General features: G+C 36.9%; 3 protein-coding genes across 3 annotated transcripts; 1 reads left to right on the top strand and 2 right to left on the bottom strand.

Moving 5' to 3' along the window:
• Window positions 1-139: 139 nt before the first annotated feature.
• On the bottom strand, window positions 140-3894 carry l3hypdh (trans-L-3-hydroxyproline dehydratase). The gene is made up of 5 exons (XM_088647566.1): window positions 3075-3894; window positions 2449-2618; window positions 2122-2244; window positions 1673-1810; window positions 140-1465 (listed from the first exon to the last, which is right to left on the bottom strand). Exons 1-5 carry the CDS (start codon window positions 3553-3555, stop codon window positions 1340-1342), a joined length of 1038 nt encoding a protein of 345 aa, XP_088503692.1. The 5' UTR covers window positions 3556-3894; the 3' UTR covers window positions 140-1339.
• An 86-nt stretch (window positions 3895-3980) lies between these two features.
• On the top strand, window positions 3981-7858 carry jkamp (jnk1/mapk8 associated membrane protein). The gene is made up of 7 exons (XM_088647568.1): window positions 3981-4131; window positions 4634-4710; window positions 4878-5032; window positions 5915-6121; window positions 6397-6578; window positions 6756-6832; window positions 7212-7858. The coding sequence occupies exons 1-7, from the start codon at window positions 4128-4130 to the stop codon at window positions 7428-7430; spliced, it is 921 nt and encodes a 306-aa protein (XP_088503694.1). The 5' UTR covers window positions 3981-4127; the 3' UTR covers window positions 7431-7858.
• A 941-nt stretch (window positions 7859-8799) lies between these two features.
• ccdc175 (coiled-coil domain containing 175) lies at window positions 8800-20398 on the bottom strand. The gene is made up of 19 exons (XM_088647563.1): window positions 20046-20398; window positions 19600-19685; window positions 18538-18649; window positions 17830-17965; window positions 17349-17577; window positions 16847-16969; window positions 16299-16408; window positions 15951-16032; window positions 13623-13759; window positions 13114-13224; window positions 12879-12950; window positions 12591-12726; window positions 11382-11510; window positions 10981-11119; window positions 10095-10174; window positions 9796-9948; window positions 9383-9485; window positions 9171-9214; window positions 8800-9078 (listed from the first exon to the last, which is right to left on the bottom strand). Exons 1-19 carry the CDS (start codon window positions 20110-20112, stop codon window positions 8923-8925), a joined length of 2205 nt encoding a protein of 734 aa, XP_088503689.1. The 5' UTR covers window positions 20113-20398; the 3' UTR covers window positions 8800-8922.
• Window positions 20399-21800: the final 1402 nt, after the last annotated feature.

Here is a 21800-nt window from a genome sequence, read left to right as displayed (position 1 = left end):
ATGTAAAGAAAAATTACATCATGCATCAAAGAAAAGCGTTCCTTTTGCTTAGGTGGTTTGAGCACACCTGTGTTCCTCCTAAAAAAAAGTCATGCATTGAAAATCAAATTTGAAAAGGCTGAATTATCTGAATAGACCATTTTGGTTCACGTGTTATGGTACATTTTATTAGAAACATCCTTCCTGTCATCTCATTAAAAGAAATCTATAACTGAACAAAAGAATGACATTACTGGGTGAAGTGCCCACCAGGTCTAATCGACTTTAAACACAGGACAGTCATTAGTCTTGTTGTTAAAGGTCATTCTATCATGACTGTAAACATCTTTCTTACAAATGTATTATACTATAATCATAGAAAATTAAGATTTACCTAAATTAGAATTAAAAATAGAACAAGACCTAGCAGTGCTTCAACCAACAAGGGTTTAGTCAGAATCATATTCCAATTAATACAAAACAATTTTGATAACACTGTTAAAATGACTGGGTTTGAGTGCACACTATATAAATCATTAATCTTTGTCTTAGGTACTACAAGATCATTTTGGAGACAACCAGTATAAATGTTCACTCAAAGTAAGTATTCTAAATACCTTATAAATGATTTATAGAAATACTGTTTCATATTTACTTCTATAATGAATAACGTCCATGATCACAAACATTATTCCACCGATATTGTAGATTTGATACGTTAAGCCAAATAACGATGTGGTCATTAAGGGGCCCATGGCACTGTTTGCAAGACTAGCAGTGTCAGCCTGGTGTCCTGGCTAAATTCGAGTAAGGGCTTTTCCTTTTCTGAAGTTTCCCTTTAATTCAGATGGTAAAGTCATTTCGGACTCCTCCACCAGACTTGCTGTAATGGGGTAGCTGGTGCAGAATGGCCGCCACACTTTAGCCTGGCTGGGGCTGGATTCCAATGGTAGAGTCAGTGGGTTCCCTCCTGTTTATTAAGCACACTTTGGGATGCAAAGTTCTAAACAAGTGCAGGAAATTGATATCGTTTAAGTTCCTACAAATAATTGTAAATGAATACATTCCAAGACTTCAGAATTACAGAAATGCAGCACATTCTTCATTTCTTTTAGAAACACACTCGAAGCCTGACCTAAACAGCATGCAGAAACAAGATTAACAGGCCCTCTGTGCACTTTGATTCTGTCAGACACTTATAATGCAGTGGTCTCCACACCTCAAGTACAATGCCAAATATAAGTCAAGGGGGATTGTTCGTTCATGTTTTCAAACATTATTGCATTAGCCGTTTTTTGGTGTACTACACTTTTAAGGGAAAATTTTACACACAGTATAAGGTACTGTGCATAATATAATGTTATTTCAAAAGAAAGCCATCTTTCAAACTGTCGTCATTTTCAAGTACAAAGCTTGCAATCCCAGTGTAATGTGCATGTCCTGCAACTTCCACCACAACGGCCTTGAAGTCGCCACATTTCGTTTCCTAACGGGACAAAAAAGAAAAAAGTATCAGTCATTATTTTTCATACATCCCTGGATGACTATGAAGCCTTATGGCCTGAAATTCAATTCTTAGTATCTACCGCACAGTGATATCATGACAGCTGTACATTTAAAGCCTTGTAAACGTTTGGAAAAAACAAAGTTCATTTCATCGCCTATGTTTAAAGAGGGAAGGTCCCGTTGTTACCTCCACTGCTCTGCCAGTGAACAGGGAACCAGTGGCACCACTTTGGAATGTCCTGGTCTCGTTCAGCTGAATAAGTCCTTTGTAATACTGCAGGGCAATACGAGCTGTCACTCCTGAACCTGTAGGGCTCCGGTCCACCTATAAAACAACAATGCAATGCAAAATATTATACAGCACTACCAAAAATATGAAAAAGAATACAGCTTAGTTTTTTCTATGATATGTTGACTTAATCTTCTGCTTTGCAAACACCATAGGAAACGCTAGATAAGAGACTAACAGTGGGTGAAAGACCGTTCACAGCCCTCATTACAATTTGGGCTGGGTTAATAAGAATTACAATGAACTCCTTGGTTCCCCTTGCTTACGGTTATCACCCTCTCTCTCACTCTGATTTGCTGTACAGTGTGAAATCTGTGTATTTTAAAGAAATCCAATTTATATCGTACCTGCGCATCCGCAAACACACACACATTAGCCGTAGGTTCTTGTGAAAAGGTGTCCTTGCCATCAGTGAGGATTGTACCATAGAGAAAAGCCAAGTCAGGACTTGTAGGATGATGAAGTTCGACCTACAGATGGAGCCAAGGAACAGACATGCTAATTTTAGCTTGACAATGCAGTTTTTCAGACTAGTTATGTCATGCTGTTTTGTTGATAATGCAGTTTTTCAGACTAGCTATGTCATGCCGTTTTGTTCAGTCTTGTGTGTGATGTTGTCCTTCTTTTTGTGTTTATACAGCGGTCAAGCCCATTTGGGCCAAGTGTTCTGGTACCTGAGATTTAACAGCATTCGATACTGCAGTCGCTATGTCCACGAGATCCCTGGTTCTGGAGGTCTTGACATCCACCCCAAACTTCTCCGCACTGACAATTGCGTAAAATGCTCCCCCATATCCTATATCCACAAGGACTTCCCCATATCCAGGCACAGAAACAGCAACATCTAACACATTGGGGGAAAAAAAGTGTTTAGTACTTTGAAAACAACAGTGATACTTTAAGACTTTCAACAGAATTCTGTAAATACCACTCCATTGGCATTTTCTGCCTATATATTCATTTATTTATGTATTAATCTGCACTAAAAAAGTAAAGACTGGGCCCTCTTTTTACAGTGATCCAAACACTACTTTTAAATTTACTTTGCCTGTTGTGTGCGTGTGTGTAGGGCCCAGCTTATTTGCTGGTAAATGTCTTTGCACTTTGTCAGGGGTTTTGGCAAGCTACAGTTAGACGTTAGCATCAATCTTGACACATTCCAAAGTGTGCTGTGAATTCTGCTGCATCAGACTTTCAAAGCACAAATTTCCCTTCAAAAATTCAAGTAGACAGTGATGTCAGTTTTTTTTTTCTTTTCCCCACCAAGTGTAGGGCACAACTACCTTGAACAACATCCTACCTATTGCAAAAGCAAATGCCGGCACGCTGTGGAATCTGACTTTCCCTGCTCGCCCATTGCAATACTCCACAAAAGCTTTCACCAGGCCGCAGGGGCAGTGAATGTTCACCTGAGTCTCTGGCGACTGTGGCGCTTCTATGAGGCCATAGTCCACCGCAAACCTGCCAAGCGCAATAACGGCATGGCCACACATGGTGCTGTATCCCTCATTGTGCATGAAGAGCACGCCCAGGTGAGCGTCGCTCAGCTCACTTTTCACGACCAGTGCGCCATACATGTCGTAGTGGCCCCTGGGCTCAAACATCAACACCCGTCTCAAATGGTCCAGGTTCTCTCTCACGTAGCGCCTCTTCGCCAAGACACTTTCTCCCTTGACCTCCGGATAACCGCTCACAATCACCCGTAAGGGCTCCCCGCCAGTGTGCATGTCGACCACTGACAGAATCGGCCCGTCGTGTGGGGGGATCTTCACTTCATCCATGTCTGCAAACTTTCACGGTAGCGGTGCAATGCCACGTCAGCGCCCTATTACAACGACGGTTCTTGACACCGTAGTAGAAGTGGTCTACTTTCTGAAGTCCAGTTGGATTTCCTTTTTAAAGTTCACCTCCCTCAGCTGTTCCGACGTCTGGTTGAATTCCTCAATTCTTATGACTGGAAACAAAAAGGCCCGTTAAGCATTAGTTGTCGTTTCCCCCCCACACACACTGAATTAGCTTCAGGTAACGCTAGCTAAATTCGCCGTTTCTTGTTCAAGTCCAAAACTAAAGAAAAAAACGACAAAGCGGAGCAAACAGAATATATTTGTGATGAGAATTGTCCCCTTTCAGCCCCCGTACGGAAAGAGCCCCGTTCGTCACCCAGCTGCGCAAAATCCGTATTCTTCAATCCTTACGCCATTTGCTCTTCGCTGAATAAACCCGAAGGTGCGCGTTTCTGTCGCAGTAGGTTTCGCCACTTCCGGTTTTTAGCGCTGAAGGCTGTGTTGTGGAAAAGGTGGAGCAGTGTGATGTTTTGGTCTCGTTAGGTCAGGGCATTTTTTAGATCATTATTATGGGTAAGCGCTTCTGCCGGATTTTATTTTTTTTTCTTTCATTAGCTGCAGATGTCATGGTCGCTGTCACTAAGCCTCTGTGTTTATTAGAATTTTATGCCGAGCCTGATTGTGCTGTGCTGGAAGCAAGAATTGATCTGCATTTTCTGTGCGGTTGTAGTGCCTTTTACTTTGATTAGGTGAAGTGTCAGTGATTTAAAAAAAATTAGCTGCCTAACATCTCACTTCTGTTTTTGATCCTCACCATTGATTTCTTGTTCTATTTTATAATACGCAGATATTTTAAGTGTTAGCAGTAACCTTATAAACGTCAAATGACGGTAATCGAACTTAATTTATTATTTCAAGTGATTGTGAGTGACTAAGCAACTACTATTTACTTTTTACTATTTAAGATGAGTCGTCATCTTAAGTGCAGATGTACATATGCGGTTAGTTTGGATAAATGAGAAGTATCGTTGCTTGGTAGTCGTTAAGAAACTCGTTTCGTTTGCTTCGCTTCCAGCCGTGGAGATGAGTTCCACCTGCCCGGGGTTATACTGTGGGAAAAGCTCTCTCAACGGCTCTCTAGGGGAATGTGGGGTGAGTAAAAACAATTTCCAGCGTATCATTAAAGAACATTTGTGAATATTTAAATGCACATGTTAAAGAGTTAACAGTATGGACGAATACATTCAAGTACACGTGATGTCACTTTGTCTTCTAGTAACTCAACCCGATTAAGATGTTTTTCTTTGTACTACTCAAAGGTTTGTCCGCGGGGCGAACGGACCAACGAGCAGAGTATTTGCCAGAGGTGTGTGGAGTCTCCGGAGCTGTATGACTGGCTGTATCTCGGCTTCATGGCTATGCTCCCTCTGGTGCTTCACTGGTTCTTCATCGAGTGGTATTCTGGGAAGAAAAGGTGAGGCTGACTGAGCCCCCGGGCACTCTTCTCCTCCGGGGCCTGTCAGAGTCGATCCAGTGGACGTCTTCAGAATGAGCAGCGAATTACAAACCAGAGCACACCAGTGGAAATGCTATAGAAGTGCTTTTAAGAACAAGACCAGGAGGCACTTCTCTACCTAAAAGGTGATACAATGGGTAATAGATTACCCTACGGGGTGTACAGTACCTGGGTGAGATCCTTGGCTTCATGAGCTGTGGACTATCCGCTAAGAAGCTCCTCTCGTTTGTAACCTTTCTCACGTCAGCTTCAGTCTTGTAGCAAATGTACACATTGGTTTGGAACGTAATTGGCTCAATGAAAAACTACAAGTTTTTTTTTCTTTGAATTAAAGAGCAGAAGGAAAGTTACAAATGACAGCAGGCCATCTGACTCTCCTTACTAGTAGTTCAAGTAGGGAGCTGCGTCAGCATGCGTAGGCTGCACAGGGACAGGTAAAGGTTTATTCCCTGCTGGAAAGAGAAGAGACACAATGTTTTGGCTCTGGAGCCTTCTTTAGGTGTCATTTCTTGATTGATCTCAGGACAACTCTTTGGCAATGTGACTTGAAGGTTGTCACACCTCCTCCATCTCTTGTAAAAGGTGCCTTTTTTCAGCCTTTCCCAATACCCATTGTTGCTCTTGTGTCACTTTTGATTGTGAAGATGTCAATTGAGTCAGTATGCCTTTCGGTGTTTTGAATACTTGCATTTACACCATTTAAAAGGAATATTAACACAATTATTTTTGGATATCTTGTTTCCTAACTACAAAACTAAAAAATCATGCAAACATACAACATGGCCTCATAATATGCATTACCTGAATTGTATAATTGACTTGTGCTTTATTGTGTTGTAGCTCCAGTGCCCTTTTTCAACACATCACTGCATTGTTTGAATGCAGTGCTGCTGCAGTCGTCACACTCATAGTAAATGATCCAGTTGGACAGCTGTCTATCAGGTCCTGCAAGGTTAAAATGCTTTCCGACTGGTACACAATGCTCTACAACCCAAGTCCTGATTATGTCAATACACTTCATTGTACCCAGGAAGCGGTTTTCCCTTTGTAAGTACACAGTTTTTTGGGGGGATAAATTCACATTTTACAGCATGCTGTGATTGTTTCTAAACCATTAAAACACAATAGGTGTATTGCCTTTCCATATTTATTAATGTGGTTATTCCATGAACTGTAGATGTTATGTACAGATGTTACTTTTTTATTTAGATGTTCTGTATGTGACTACATCACAAATGGTATTTCCATCATTTAATGTAAAGCATAAACCTGTGCTTTATATCACTGTATGTGAAACCTGTCACTTGTTCTGTTTATTGCAGGTATACAATAGTGTTCATATACTATGCTTTCTGCTTGATGTTCATGATGCTGCTAAGACCTCTTCTGGTTAAGAAGATAGCCTGTGGTTTAGGAAAATCAGACCGCTTTAAAAGCATTTATGCTGCATTATACTTCTTCCCAATTCTGACAGTACTACAGGCTGTAGGTGGAGGCCTTCTTTGTAAGTATTTTTTATTTGTATTCAATCATATATAATTACATATTTATTTAATATGCATTGTACAATATATTTCATACATTTCTGTAATGCAATATGATATATATGACAGCATAATTATAACAAATGTAATTATGGGTAAAACAAATAATGCATTGTTTTTGCCTTCGATATTTTTAGATTACGCATTTCCATACATTATCTTGGTTTTGTCCTTGGTTACCCTGGCAGTTTATATGTCAGCCTCGGAAATTCAGGTAAGGATGCCTTGTTATAAGAATATTTCTTCCCCAAATCAAATTAATGCTAATTTAAATTATTTTATTTCATCTATTCTATTTTTTAATGTTTTTTTTGACTCACACTTGATTTTAAGTAGCCAATTTTAAGTTTTTTTTTCTCTTGATGCAAAAATGGTTGTAGAAAAATTAAATGTTACAGCACGTATATAATAATTTATGGACAGGGAGGATTTATAACTGTTTATTTCTGAATATGTCTGCTGTAAGAAGTTAAACCAGATTTGCCTACCAGCATTTAGTTCTCAATTTCCATAACCAAATTAAGAGTGATTTTTTTTCTTCTTCAGTGTGGCCTTAATTTTTCAATGTTTCTTTCTGTTTCTGACACATGCAGTCTTTCAAGAATCTAATTGCCAAGAAGAAGAGACTTGTTGTTCTTTTCAGTCACTGGTTGCTCCACGCATATGGAATCATCTCTATATCGAGGCTAGACAAACTGGAACAAGATCTCCCTCTCTTAGCTTTAGTGCCTGGACCTGCTCTCTTTTATATTCTAACTGCTAAGTATACAGAACCCAATAGGATCTTGTCTGAAGGAGGGAATGGGCATTAATCAACATGAACAAATCATAAATGTGCTGCTTCAAACCAGGATTTCTTTGTTTACCTTTCTCCCTAATGCAAGTAATGCATACATTTTGGAGACTTGTGTTCTTTTCAAGCCATGTATATATTTGTATAATGCAAATCTGCTTATAATGTAAAACATCATGCAGAATATTGTGGGGTATGTTCAGATTCTATGATATGTACAGTATATGAATGCATGTTTAGGGAAGTAAATTTGCAGTTATCTACCTTAGGCTGTATTATACTTAATTGCGGTCCATGTAAATATCTTTGGGAAGCCACAGACTCCTATCTGAACTGTCTTATATCGAGTTGATAGTCCTAGTGCGATCAAAGTCAGTGATGTAGTTATATTGTTTTGCATTCTGTTTTTATATGTGTGTGGTGCAATAAAGTAATACTTGAAGAAGACTAGTGTCAAGCAGTGGTTATAACTGTAGGATCATATCTAGAATGTTGTCAGTTTAAATACTGGTTTGAACTGCTGTTGTATACTCTTGAAGAAGTCTTCATTATTACTTCAGTAAACGGCCCAGCTGTATCCACAAAGTAAACACATTTGCTAAAATATGTAGATAGAGTGGTTGGTAGGATATATCAGGAGAACATTTTTGAAAATATTTACAAAATCCTTGATTATCATCAAGAATGGCATGTATTTTGAACTACTGTGAATGTCTTTGACTGTCCGACTCAAAAGTCCTGGCTTGAATACCTTTGCAATCAGTGAATCTGAATTTTTACATTTTCTTTTTTGGGGTTTGCCAGCATTCAGTATTCACATACTGTATAACAGTATTAATTTTGGCCATTACAGTTTTTGAATAAGAGAAGCTTATTTAAAATAGATATGCATGTCTGTCCATCCGTTTCTAACAGCTTTTTCAATACAGGCTCTCAGGAGTACTGGAGCCTAATCTGGCAAGCAAAGGGAATAAGGCACAGTACACCCTCCAGAAGCCAATTAACCTGCCAGCATGTCTTTGGACTGTGGGAGGAAACATGAGCAAAATGTGCATTTAATATTTGTAATTAATCCATGTCTGACTATTTGTGGGGCATGCAAACTGGTGCAAGTACCATATACGGGTACAAATGGAACTGATTTTAAAAGAGCCATGGAAATATTTTGTCTTTACAGATATTTGGAGAATAAGAGTTATTTTAATTAACACAGAAATGTATCAGAATCTCTGGTATTAGTGATTAGACCTAATAAACCAGAGTGCTTCTAATGGGTTTATAAGGAACTGATGTATTTTACATACAGTAAAGTAATGTTCTCACATTATAACATCATCCTGTACCCTTATCAGATTATCATGTTATTGCAAATTTCCACTCTTCAATAGTTATATAATGGAGTACTGATTTAATAATAGTTTATCACATTGCACAAATATTACTAGTAAAAGACTTAAATTCAAATAGAAAAATCTTCACAATCATGTATTAATGAGAACAAGTTGTTTCCTTTATGTTTGCTTTGCATTCTTTAAAAGGGAGGTAATCCCATCAAGTTGGTCCTTAAGTTTTACACCAATGCCTCCAATCTTTTGTTCTCTTTGTTGTATTTTCCTCACGAGCTCCTGCATGCCATCAAGGATGCCTTGGTCATGCTCCGAATACTCCTGGGGAGGAGAAAAATGGGAGAATGGTTTTAGGGAATATGGTTTAGAGCTTTAAAAGTTTTCATTTTTGTATGTAGAGAGATAATGCTTACCAAAGTTAAAGAGGTATCTTCAGCCCAAGCCTTCAGGAGACACTCTGGAAGAAAAGCACTGAATTAAAACCTACATGATGGGTGTCACAATCCGATATCTTCGTTTTCAAGTCTGGAACAGTCAAGCAATGCAACACATGCAATGTAAGACATCTCAAACACACAAAATGTTTAAAGCTAATTGAGCTCAACTTAAATATACATTCACTTACTGAATAAGTTATGTAATTCATCTTTTAACCACTGTGTTTCATTACGGTGTCTCTCTGCTTCTTTATTGACATTGTTTATGTCCTCCTTCAGTCCTGCAATGCACTGAGAAACATCAGGATCAGTCAAGGCAGGTTCAAAGGGTAAAGAGTGAAGTCACAGCAGCAATCACATAGGTAGAGAAGTTTGATCATTGCACAATTCCAGTTATTTTCATTTTTATGAAATTTTACAAAACTGAATAAGAAAATAAAAGCAATGCATTACTCTCAACTATCTAAATGTCCTCTGCAAATGTTTTCCCAAAGCTGTGTATGAAATGCTGGAAAATCTGTTCAGAGCAGCTGTGCTGGATATGTACACAAATACACATCATCTATAATCAATTAAACCAGTACAAAATGTTTAAGCTTACCAAATGTAACCTGCTGTTTTCCATGTTGACCCGTTCAAGCATTAACCCAGTCTCGTAAATTACTCTCTCAGTTTTGCAGATTTCTGTTGTCTGCGTTTTAAGCTGCTGCATGTAGGCAGCACGAAGAGTTTCAATTTCACATTCTAGTTCCTCCTGTAACATAGATATTTTATCATATTCTAACAAACATTCTAAAATAGATTTGTAATACAAATACGTTTTGCTTGCATTATTTATACTTTGATATTAAATAACATTACAAAAGGCAGTGATATTTGGAATTTCTTTACATTTGTTACCTTTGGTTCCAGAATTATTTTGATGTCCTCCCTGAGTTCAAGGATTGAGGATTCCAAAATATTCTTTTTACTTTTTAGTTCTAAAAAATAAAAAATGTTCATAACCTGGTAAAAAATAAGCTTATGATTTAAAAAAGACTAATTATTTCAATACCAGATGAATTATAATGAGAATAATATGCACCATATGGTATTCCCATATTTATTCTCTTTAGCTAACTATCAATCACATCGACACCCCCATCCTACAGCAAAGTACCTCCAAAATATCATTCATAAAGGAATAAAAATAAAAATGGGGTACTTCTTTTTCCTTTAATGTTCTTATCCCTAAAAAACTTAGCAGTTAATTTAAACATCTAACCACTACAGTATTAGTCCTAACTATTTTTTTATAAATATAAAGTTTATGGAGTCTGGATACTGATTAAATATGATTTAATAATTTAGATTAATTGATTAAGTGGCCACACATTACTAGCTGGTGACTTGAACAGAAAACCCAGTGCTGGTCATCCCCTGAACCACTGTTGATGACAAATGCTAATCAGAATAATGAATTCACTTAAGTCTGTTCAATAAAATCTCAGCAAATATTTTTTTGTATTTGTAGTTATAAGATACTGTATGATTTTCTATTTTTATTTTATTTTATTTATTTCTAAATATTCTTTAATACACACAAATGTATTTTTTACACCCAATTTATTATGCTGAAAAACAATTCCATTTCTAATCACCAATTAAGTGTCAAGCAGAAAACACCTTTGATTTTTTAATGACTACAATGTTGAGCCCCCAACCCTTAGAGATTACAGGTTAGCAGCTCTCAATGCCAACAATCAGTGAACATATACTGTACAGGAAAATCCAATGGCTGCCATACCTGCAGTTTGTTTCTTTAACTCCTGATAGTTAAGATGTTCTGTGTCAAACTCGGCTTCAGCTTTTTGTAGTGTAGAAATGCTTATCTTTAACTGCTCTCTTTTTTTCTGTTGGCTTTCCTCTAAAGACTCAGCTTCTCCCTTTAGGAAGGAAATAAAAGACACAATCCATATTGATGAAAAAAAAAGATCAAAGTAATGCTATATTTAACATTAAATAATTGGTGATCTTGCAAATATTTGAAAAAGGTCTATAAATTCTATACATCATAGAATATTATGAATTATATTATCCCTCAGTTAAATTGATATCAATATTCCAGCTAACATATTTAAAATATGTGACAAATGGTGAAATGGGTCCTGCAATTCCTGACCCCAGCATAGAATATTTCATTCTTACACTGATTTGAAGGACAGCTGTATTTAAAGACTTTTCCATCTTTTTGTACGCCTCCTGGGCTTTGCTGAGAGTTTCACTTAGACATCGGATCTCTTCATCCACTGAGTCACATCCTTTTAGACTCTTTTTCTGAAGAGAAACACAAAACCCTTTTACAGTACACAAATGTAAACAACCAGCTTTTTAGGTCCTTCAAAACCACGCAAAAAATCATAATTAAATGTTTGTTATACACATACAGACTACCTACAGTAATCTTATCTTTAGAGGCAATTAAGCTACCCTTTTAATTTATTCCACATAGAAAGAATTATGATATGATATACTGCAGAATATAAAGAGCTACCATTATTTCCAAAAATTCAAATGAAAAAATATTGTGTCAATACCACAATTTAATGAAATATCACACCAGTCTCGGTCTTAAAATAGTCAAAGTTGTTAATTCTGTTGGTCTGTTGGATATAGATGATAGGAAATGAAATGATAGGCATTCAAGGAAATCGTTGTAGTTGGGGTGAAAACGTGGTAATGGGTAGAAAACAGGGTAAACTGGGATGATGTAATTAATGTAATTAATGGAGTACCACGAGAATCTGCATTAAGATAACGACACATAATTATTGTAGACACTTGTAATTAAATTGATTTACATAGAATTATATCCCTTCATCCATTTTCTATCCACTTTTTCCACTTCAGGGTCGCAGGGGGCCGGAGCCTATCTTGCCAAGCAGCGGGCGCAAGGCAGGGTTCGCCCTGGATGGGCTGCCAGTCCCTCACAGGGCAGACACACACACAAACACAGACATGCACGCACTCACACCTAGGGACAATTTTCCCAGACACCAATTAACCTAACAGCACCTGGAGGAAATTTCTTTTTGAGAACAGGAGGTACTTTTTGACAAGAGAGTTTCTGCACGTCTGGAACAAGCTACCCAGCCATATTGTTGGAACTAATACCATGGCTTATTTCCAGAAATAGCTGGATGAGATGCTTGAATATATTTGCTAATAACAACGAAACAACCTACAAGGTTTGAATAGCCTTCTCTCATTTGTAACCCTTCCTATGTTTGTTATGATAGAGGTTATGAAAAAAACCCATGGGTATTCAAAGTAAAAGATGCAAGATGGAAATCAGAAACTGGTGAAAATAGCTAAGCTTTCAGTTAAGATAACTAAGAAAAGAGAAACAAAACTTACTTCATTTTTTAGTTCAGCATATTTCTTCTTGTTAAGATCAATTACCAAATTCATTTCTCTTACTTCATCTACGTATGCTTTATGTTTTTCTGCAAGTTTATTTCCTAGGTTATCTTTCTCAGCCTGCAAAAGTAACCTACAGCAAAAAGAAAATATGAGGGAAATTACTTTAACAGACCATTTCTGCTAAGTAGTGAAAAAAATCTGGGCAGTCTATAAAAGGCAATCATTTCAATGGGAGGACCATTTCCTCAAATAAAACACATTTTCAAAGTTTTTATTAGTTACCTATTCCGTTTTTCTTTCTTAAGCTGTTCTTGCAGTTCTCCAGAGGTTCTCTGCCACATTTCTGAGTTAATTCTATACAAATAGTTAGAAAAAAAACACATTTTGAAAAGAGTTAAACATTGATATTATAAAAATAAAACCATTTCATGTATTGTGTCTTCTAAAACTAGGATATGGTAAATACAGGTTAACCCTACTTATATTGTAAACTACAGGTAATATATAGGAATCTTACTCATTGCTCTCCTTGAGTTTCTTCATCTCATCTTCCATTTCCCTGATTTCTATTTTAAACTTTGCAATAGATTCGATTCGTTCTTCAAGTTTCCGTTTAGAATCTTCTAGCCTGGAAAAAAGATTCGGCATTAAATTTAGCAAGAATTTTATCTTCGATATATTAAGATTAGTTTACCAATCTATCACAATTTAATTGATAGTCATTGAAGAAGTCCTAGTATCCTATATTTTTTATTTGCATTCAGAAAGATGTGCTACTGAAATTCTTAACCATAATTCAAAAAAATGTCTTCATTCATATTTAGCTGTATCAGGCAATTTATACCTGTCCAAATTAGAAACCAGCATTCTAAATTTATTAGCACATAGCAAATGGTACAGTAATGAGGCACATTGTGTGTTTCACGGTTATAAAAAAGTTATTAACTCATATGTTAATCATATTCATTAAAGATTTGAATTTTGTATTTGTGCAGTAGGACAGGATACAGAGGATATGGAGCTTACTGTTTTGAGACATTAAGATGTACTGCCATGCAAGAGTCCTCTCTTTTTCTTGCTGCCTGAAAGCTCTCAGTCAGACTTGTTAGTGCTTGTAAGTGCTCAGCATTCACCTCTCGAGAGTATTCCATTTCCTTATCAATCTGCAAACAGCCACATGCTTAATTAGGAGAATAAACTAAGACATCAGGAATGCCTTCTGTTATGCTCATTTGCCTTTTGTTGCAATTATGTTGTTTGATTAATTCCACCAATCCAACAAACATAAGGAATTATTCATGTTGTAGATCTTCCTTTCTTTCATGAATGCTTTAAAGGGGGAGAGTAAATATTGTTTTATAACTTTATAAAACTTTCACTGCTAAAGCAAATGCTCTTACAAAAAATGTACACTTGCATACTCATGAGTAAACCCAAAATATTTATGTAAGCCTACTGCAACCTTCTGCATGTACACACATTTTTAACAAAGGTTTTACTTCATGTCTCTCATATAAATGATACAAAAGGATAGTATGCCTATAACTGTGATGAACTGCTTTGTTTCACAAGCAGACTTACAAATGTGTTTGTTTAAAAAACTACCCCTTTATCGAACAGGACATTTACTTTTTTCTCTATTTTGTTCCTGACTTTCATGTGTTCATAAGGTACTGTATGTTGTTAACCTCCTCCTGTTCCTCTGCTGTGTGAACTATAACACTTCTGAAGAGTACCAGTAACCTGATAGTTTTAAAGGTCATCTGTGCACAAATTGCCTTTGATGAAGCATTTTAAAAGATCAATTTGAGTAAACTAGAGAGTCCACTGCTTGGCAGGAAATCAATCTTCTTCATCTGGCATCTAAGGAATAAGGGTTGCCCTTTTTTAAATTTTATCCACACACTATGTGGGCAATCAGCATTTTTCCTAGCCTAAAAAACTTCATTTCTTTTCTAAATTTGAGTTAATTTATCAGCATAAAATTTATACCATAAAGTTTTTTGTAGTATTTATCTGTAAAAATCCAATATTTACCATGCCGGTGTTACAGTAGGCCACAGCAAACGAGTACAGTGATATAAAGTTTAAAATGTTCATTTTCCATGGTGCTAAAGCTTTCAAGCACAATTATAATAACAACAATCCAAAAATAAGACTAACAGCTTGTTATCAATTTTTAACAATAAGAATTTAATCCAATTATAGTAAAATAAAACTGGGATTATGGTAGATCATTTATTTCGCTTACTCAGTGACATCTATATATTTAACTAATTTTTGATTTATTGTCAGTAAATGTCTGCATATACAGTATTTAACATTCTCCAGTCTCCAGAAAATTACTTTTATGTGCGCGTTAATGATCAGATATGACAGGTAAATTTATACTGTTGATTAAACATTTGTCATTACCAGGATATACCAACAGTCGGACTAATGTGAAATTCATAGGGCAGTAGCATGTGTGACCAATGTTGGAAGCAGTACAAGATGTTTATATGTGACATTTGCTTTGAACTACAGTAGCTTGCAGATATAACTGTGTGGGATGCTTGCCTGTTCATTGGTCTCTGTGCCCTTAATGTCACACTTTGTCCCAGCTCATCCTACAAATGTTAAATGGAGCTCAAATGTAGTGCAAGTTATCGCAATCTCATCTCGCAAGGAAGCTGTTGTTACATTAGCAGCATGAGGATGAACATGAGTGAGTGCACACGCAGAAAGCAGCAGATGAGATCCCTGAATTTGATCGATTTCGTCCTGTGCAGTCAGGCCACCAACAATCAGACTGTGGAGTTCTGTACACACTAAATACTCTTGTCCAGTCCATTACACTTAGACTCCACATCAGCTGGTCTGTTGTACACAACAATATTATCGTATTGTTCTGCAAATCTGTGCTACACTCTCTGATTTCCATCACACTGGCTCTCCTGCTAGTAAATATTCCTGAGCTGTTGCTCTTACATACCAATGGCCCATGAAGGCATTATTCTCTTGATAACTGAGGCAATTTGCTTCCTGTTATTTTATCTTTCCAGATTTTCACCAGGATCAACGTTCAACAGGTTACATCTCCTCATCATCTTTCTCACTAATGAAGTGATATAGGACATTTGCTACAAAGTTGTGCAAGTGTATCACAGTCAGTCACAAATAATCAATCAAAACGATACAAAGACATTTAATTGTATACTTTATGCTTCCAACAACAGAGACATACATGTCTTGATCGTGCTCAATATATGAAGAGGAAAAGACATTACTATACAATTTTTACACAATTAGTTCATTATTGTGTTTGAGTAGACAACTGCAATGTAATGTATGAGAAGTCTAAATGTTTCTAACCTTGAAAATTTCATCACGCAGGGACTGGGCTTCCTTTTGAAATCTTTCAGTCAGTTCAGTTAATTCTTTAGCAAGACAGACCCTGTTCATATTCATAAAAATAAAGAAAACATGGTTTGCATTTGTGTTTTGGGATCATATCTACGTAGTTCTGCATTTCAATACACAACACGAAACTTAAGAGTGATCTGTTGTACCACAAATGCCTCTGATCATAATATGGCTTTTATATTAAAACACAGTAATTCTGTATTCTAGCCTTTAGAGCTCTTATATCCAAAGACATTATCTCTATCAGTCTGAGAGTGCTAGTGATGCAGAAAATAAGAAACAAATGAAAGTCCTTACTTCTGGCTGACCAGTTCCTTAGCCCTCTTCAGTTCTTCATCATACTGTTTTTTGTGCTGCAGCGCTGAATCTTTCAGCCGGGAAATGCTTTTTTCTAACTTTTTAATACACTGTAGAACAAGTAAGCAAAAGAAAGTATTTAAGCACATCATAAATAAAGAACTTGCTACTGTACACAGCATTATAGTTTAATTAATGTTAAAAATGTCGACATTAACCACCACAATACTAATTAGGATAAAGTTCCAGTCTTGTCAGTATGCGATCTGCAAAGGAACAAGGTTACTTCCACACTGTGACATATAGAAAAAAAACAACATTTCATCTACTGTGCTTTCAGTCTTCTTTCTTGTTACTTTTCAGTCAGGAATTAACCTATGTTCATTCTTTAAGATGCTAATGTAAACAGTAGTAAATTTAAGTGTAAACTAACTGTTCAAACAGGGAAACAGCACACAGGTCAATTTCCCTATATACATCACAGATGTTCAAGTTGTAAACAAACACAAATTAAGTTAATAGAATGATCTATTGTTGTATGAACTTACATTCTTATGTTCTGAGATCTTTTCCTCCATGTCTAGTAATTCTGATGTGACGACATCCACCTGTCTTCTTTTCTTTGCATTGTCTCCTTTCTGGCGCTGTATATTATTTTCTGTTTCTGCAAGCTAAAACAATACATTGTTGTCACATAGAGGCTTGCATCCCACTTCGTTTATCCATCCACCCAGCCAGTTTCTAATTGCTTTACCCAATGCAGGGTCGCAGGGAAGCCAAAGCCTATCCTGGCAAGCAACAGGCACCCCTGATAAGATGCCAGTCTCATCACACACACCAGGGCCAATTTTCCCTGAAGCCAATCCACCTACGCAGTAAGTTTTTGGACTGCAGAAGGAAACCAGAGCATCCAAAGACAAACCACGTGAACCCTAGAAGTACATACAAACTCCACACTGATAACACCCCAGATTTTGGCCTGTGCAATCAGATTTACACACTACTGATTCTAATTCTAACCCGAGAAATAAGACAAAGGAAATATCTTACTTCTTTTTGAAGGTTTTCTTTGTGTTCTGCAAACGTCTTCCTCTCCTGTATCATATCTTCCTCCAGGTCTTCTATGGCATTTGCTAAGTTGGCAATATTTTCCTTTAAGTCTCGTATTTGATTGTAGGTTTCATTCAGAAGAATCTGTTTATGGGCTTTTTCTGACAGCTGGTGGTTGAGCTGATCAATAACATCCTCATGGCGACTCTGCACAAGCTCTCTCTCTGGACTTAAACACATTCATTATTTGTTGATTTTTATTAAATACTCCAAGACAAAAAAAGTAAACCAGAACCACACCAACCATTTTTCCTGGCATAATTTATAAAAAGGCATACAACTCCCTTCATTTCAAACAACACAAATATCCTAATTTAGGTACATTATGCAACTCAGTTCTCAATTTCTTTGAAGTATTAAAATACTAATATATAGCCTGCTTACACAGAAGAAGTAGATAAATACAATAATAGTCACTTACAATAATAATGCATTTTGTTCTTCGAGACGTTCTTGCTTCTTTTCCATAAAGTCCATATCCTTTATAATATTGTTCATATCAGTCTGTAACTGATTTAATTGAACTGCATTTGAATCTCTTGCAGCAGCAACAGAAGCTAAGATATAAAATAAATAATTTAAACTACATAACAAAAAAAGTCTCTGAAGAGTGGAGGTTTCTTAGTACTGACAGCAGAAGAAAAAATGTGCTAGGAACATGTAAGTATTGTGAAATGTGAAATTAATTCTGCACCATTTACTGTATTTTTCATGAATTAGACTCAGTGTAGAAACAACAAGCTTCTTATGTATAGGAAAAATATCTTCAGAATGCAGAATAAGTGAAGAATAGTGCACTAGTTCACTGGACCATCCTACTGTATCTATGGTTTCCTTTTCTACTCAGAGCTCAAATTAAATCGATTATGTTGCCATATTCTGTTATCAAACATCATACAAGAATACACCTTTCAACACAACCTAGCACCAAATGCAGATGTTCCATTTGATGCGTATCATGCTTTGGATGGTTTGGAAATGTTTTTAATATTTCTCCCAATAGATATATTGATTCTGTAAACAGCAATTGAGGCCTTAATAATACAAATTGTCCTGGTGATTTAATGTTTGGTGTTGTCAGACACCATTTTTTTTTGTTAGAACAAGCTTAGCTCACTTAATTGTGTACCTGAAATTTCACTCATAATCTCATCTGGTAGCTGCAACACTCTGTGTCTCAGTTTGCTGGTTTCAATAGTTTCTACCTCCAGACATTCACGTGCACTCCTTCTGGACGTCTCCTATTGAACAGAACATTTAAACAAATAATATGTTACAAAAAACTAAAACCCTTCCTGACAGCAGTTTCAGTTTAATAGCATGGTGTACATGCGAAGAACAAGAAGAAAATAGGTGAGACACAGCTTGATTGAAGGTGACTGGTAATTCGAGATCTGCACTCTCTCTGGCAGGTGGAGCAGATGTTGTTCGGGAGATATCTGGTTCTGCACTGCTCAATCATGTCATGGAGAACTCTCTCTGGCACTCTCACTTTGCCTACATGTTCTGACATCTTTGGGTCTCAAAGCGCTGGGCTCCTTCCCAGCCTTTCTTTCACCATCTGGTTCAGTCGAGGGCTATAATCCCCTCGGAGTGGATATTCACCATTCGATTCCGTCATGCTTGCTTCTGCCATAACTGTGAAACACTTTTTCTGGCCTCCTCTGGTATGATTTCCTCGGTTAAGCTGGGATAAGAGTATCTTTTTTTTTTTTTTTTTTTTTAGACTGAAGTCTGATATTCAGACAACTTGACCAACCCAATGGAGCTGAAGGCAGATACATTAAGACCCTGAAAATATGCAGATCAATATCTGAGGCCAGATTTTAAACTGCATAATTGAAACTGGATGTTTTACAGTGATTTTATTTCTTATTTACTGCTCACCCGTCTCACATATATGTAATAATAAAGCCATGAATGTATACATCCCTCCCGTCTCAATCACAGATACACAATGATTCCATGACACATAACAATAAATCAAACTGAAATATCACATTACAGAAGGAATCAATCATATTCCAGCACCTTCCCTTAATAGGAAGGAGTTAATTCTGTAGCCAAGACCAAGACGTGGTTAAAAATGGACACCTAAATTTTTAGACTATGCACCTACCGTGATTTAACTTTAAAAAACTGCTGTTAAAAATAGGCTAATTACCATTTGTAGTTCCTGACTGTAACTTACCAATTCAGTAACTGCCCCCGCAATTTCCCTAAGGTGATGACATGCCTCCTGGTGAAAACATAACCCTTCATTTTTAAGATGTTTCTCTGAAAATACACAGCAATTATATAAAATTATTTTCGTGGCTTTGCAGTAAAAAACAAAACAAAACAAAACACAGAATTTAACACAGACCTCCGTGGGTCAATGAAGTAAACTCGATGCCTGCGTGGAACATTTCTTGATCTTCTTACGAAACAAATGAAATTATAGGAACGGGGTATCGACTATCAGATGTTTTCGATTTAATTATTCAACCAAGGGTTACTGCGATGACAGGTCGTTGACGTATTAATAATAAAGAACATGTACAAACATGTACAAAAAAAACCCTTTTTTTAAGAATACAAGACTGGTTTTAAAACAACAAACAAAAAAAAAACTAGACAGAAAGTACTGAAACTCACCGATTTCGCCTAAATGTTCCAAAGCAACGAGAACAGCTGGAAATTCCGGCACCAAACAAGAACTCATTAGGAGTATTTTTAAATCTTTGAAAAGTGCCGATGCGTGATATTAAAAGTTTAAACACTACAACCGCGCCGCTCCTAAGGCCTGTGCAGGGGAAAGTGTCGTGGTCGTCATGGCAACCGCGCACAGCGGAGCTCCCGAGCAGCTGGCTGCGGTAACAAAAAAAAACAGGCGATCGGAGGAATAAATATCTATGAAAAGTTGTTTAACCGTTACCGGTCGTTGTAGTAAGTGTAAGGAAACACGGCTCTCGGCGGCTTTCCTTGTACTTTTCAAAAACTCAGGTCAACGTGAAAGGGAAAAGCAAATGTACGCTCTTCTAACATTAGTAAAACGTTGTACTACAAATTCAAATAATAATAATAAAAATAATAAAAATAAAGTAGAGAGGATGCTGCACCAAGGGTGTATATGACAGTCTTCCGTCTTAAGACACTTCTACATGCGATCCCCGATCGCATTGCTTCACAACCCCCATAACCTTACTTCCTTCAGATCCGCTGGCAGTCCAGGTGTGTGGAATTAGGGATATAAAACACACTCACAACCACAACCAAGCACCATTGAGCTGGGACAGCAGGAGTCAGGGAATTACTTCTTAAATAAAGGTTTATTCGTTTTGTTTCAGTATAAATATCAGTGTGCTTATTTAGGTAACTAATATATAGTCCCTGTTGTCTGTTATTCAAGAACCATGAAACATATTGCTGTCTGTAATTTCTATCTGTTCGGTGTTTCAAATGACAAAACATACAAGAAGAACCCACCCTTTGTTAAACCATCGTGCCTGACAAAGGGATATTAACTTATAAAGCGATTCGACACTGAGTTTGAAACGATTGTAAATCTACTGCCTGCATTACAAATGTTGCTGTCTAACTCGATTTATTTCAGTAGGTGTCACCAGTTCCTAGCGTCCTGTTTGAGTCAACAGATTTAATTTACCTACATATTCACACTGGTGGTGCACTCCTATATTGACAGACATACATGGCTCCTCTACTGTATTTTTAAAAATTAATCTTTAAGGCCGCAACAGGTAATCTTCCTGTACTATAACTGTTCTTTTTCTATACGGTGTAATTTTTTTTAAAAAAAGTTCATTTGTTGAGCATGATTCATATTTAGACACGATAAATATGAACTTTTTTACATTAACTGCAGAAAGTGAAGTTGTTTTATGTGGGTAAACAAATTGACTTACTGTATCTGCTTTGCGGGCAGGGGTTAAAGAATAAAGCAAGCGTATCTTATAGACGGCCAATATGATTACGCGAGTTACCTTTAAAATAAATAAAATGTCTTAATTTTATGCTTAAGTGTGTCTTCCTCTTCAGGAATGATCCGCGTTTTATCGTTCTAATTAGCTGATTAATGTTAATGAGTGCAGCAGTTTATTAAGCACTACTTTATACCAGCATCGCCCACCAGGTGGCGCCAAAGGGTCAGTAATGTATTTACAGATCACAGGCAGTAGAGTGGTTCTTTCATTTATTATGTATTGCCAAAGGTATTAAAGTGAACTGAATAAAAGACCCGGTATATTCAAGGTCATTAAAACTCAATAAACCATGCAAGGCATTTTTAAAGCTGCATTATAAAGGCTTCTATTAAATATCCGGGAATTCGCCTTTGGATCCAACGAAGACATGTCTACTTTTCCTGTCTCTCCCGTCTCCTCCGGTCTGCAG

Source organism: Lepisosteus platostomus, chromosome 10, assembly GCF_059453375.1.
Source record: "Lepisosteus platostomus isolate fLepPlt1 chromosome 10, fLepPlt1.hap1, whole genome shotgun sequence".
Classification (NCBI taxonomy): Eukaryota; Metazoa; Chordata; class Actinopteri; order Semionotiformes; family Lepisosteidae; genus Lepisosteus; species Lepisosteus platostomus.
This window is presented reverse-complemented; position numbering and strand designations above follow the sequence as displayed.

Coding starts and splice junctions, on each gene's coding strand:
- ccdc175 (XM_088647563.1), bottom strand. CDS start 20,112: ATGAGTTCTTGTTTGGTGCCGGAATTTCCAGCTGTTCTCGTTGCTTTG. Junction 12,951..13,113: donor AAACTCAAGGAGAGCAATGA/GTAAGATTCCTA, acceptor CTATTTGTATAG/AATTAACTCAGAAATGTGGC. Junction 9,486..9,795: donor AAAACAGCAGGTTACATTTG/GTAAGCTTAAAC, acceptor GATGTTTCTCAG/TGCATTGCAGGACTGAAGGA.
- jkamp (XM_088647568.1), top strand. Junction 4,711..4,877: donor GCTCTCTAGGGGAATGTGGG/GTGAGTAAAAAC, acceptor TACTACTCAAAG/GTTTGTCCGCGGGGCGAACG. Junction 6,579..6,755: donor TGTAGGTGGAGGCCTTCTTT/GTAAGTATTTTT, acceptor CGATATTTTTAG/ATTACGCATTTCCATACATT.
- l3hypdh (XM_088647566.1), bottom strand. CDS start 3,555: ATGGATGAAGTGAAGATCCCCCCACACGACGGGCCGATTCTGTCAGTG. Junction 2,245..2,448: donor CGAATGCTGTTAAATCTCAG/GTACCAGAACAC, acceptor CTCCATCTGTAG/GTCGAACTTCATCATCCTAC. Junction 1,466..1,672: donor TCACTGGCAGAGCAGTGGAG/GTAACAACGGGA, acceptor TTGTCCCGTTAG/GAAACGAAATGTGGCGACTT.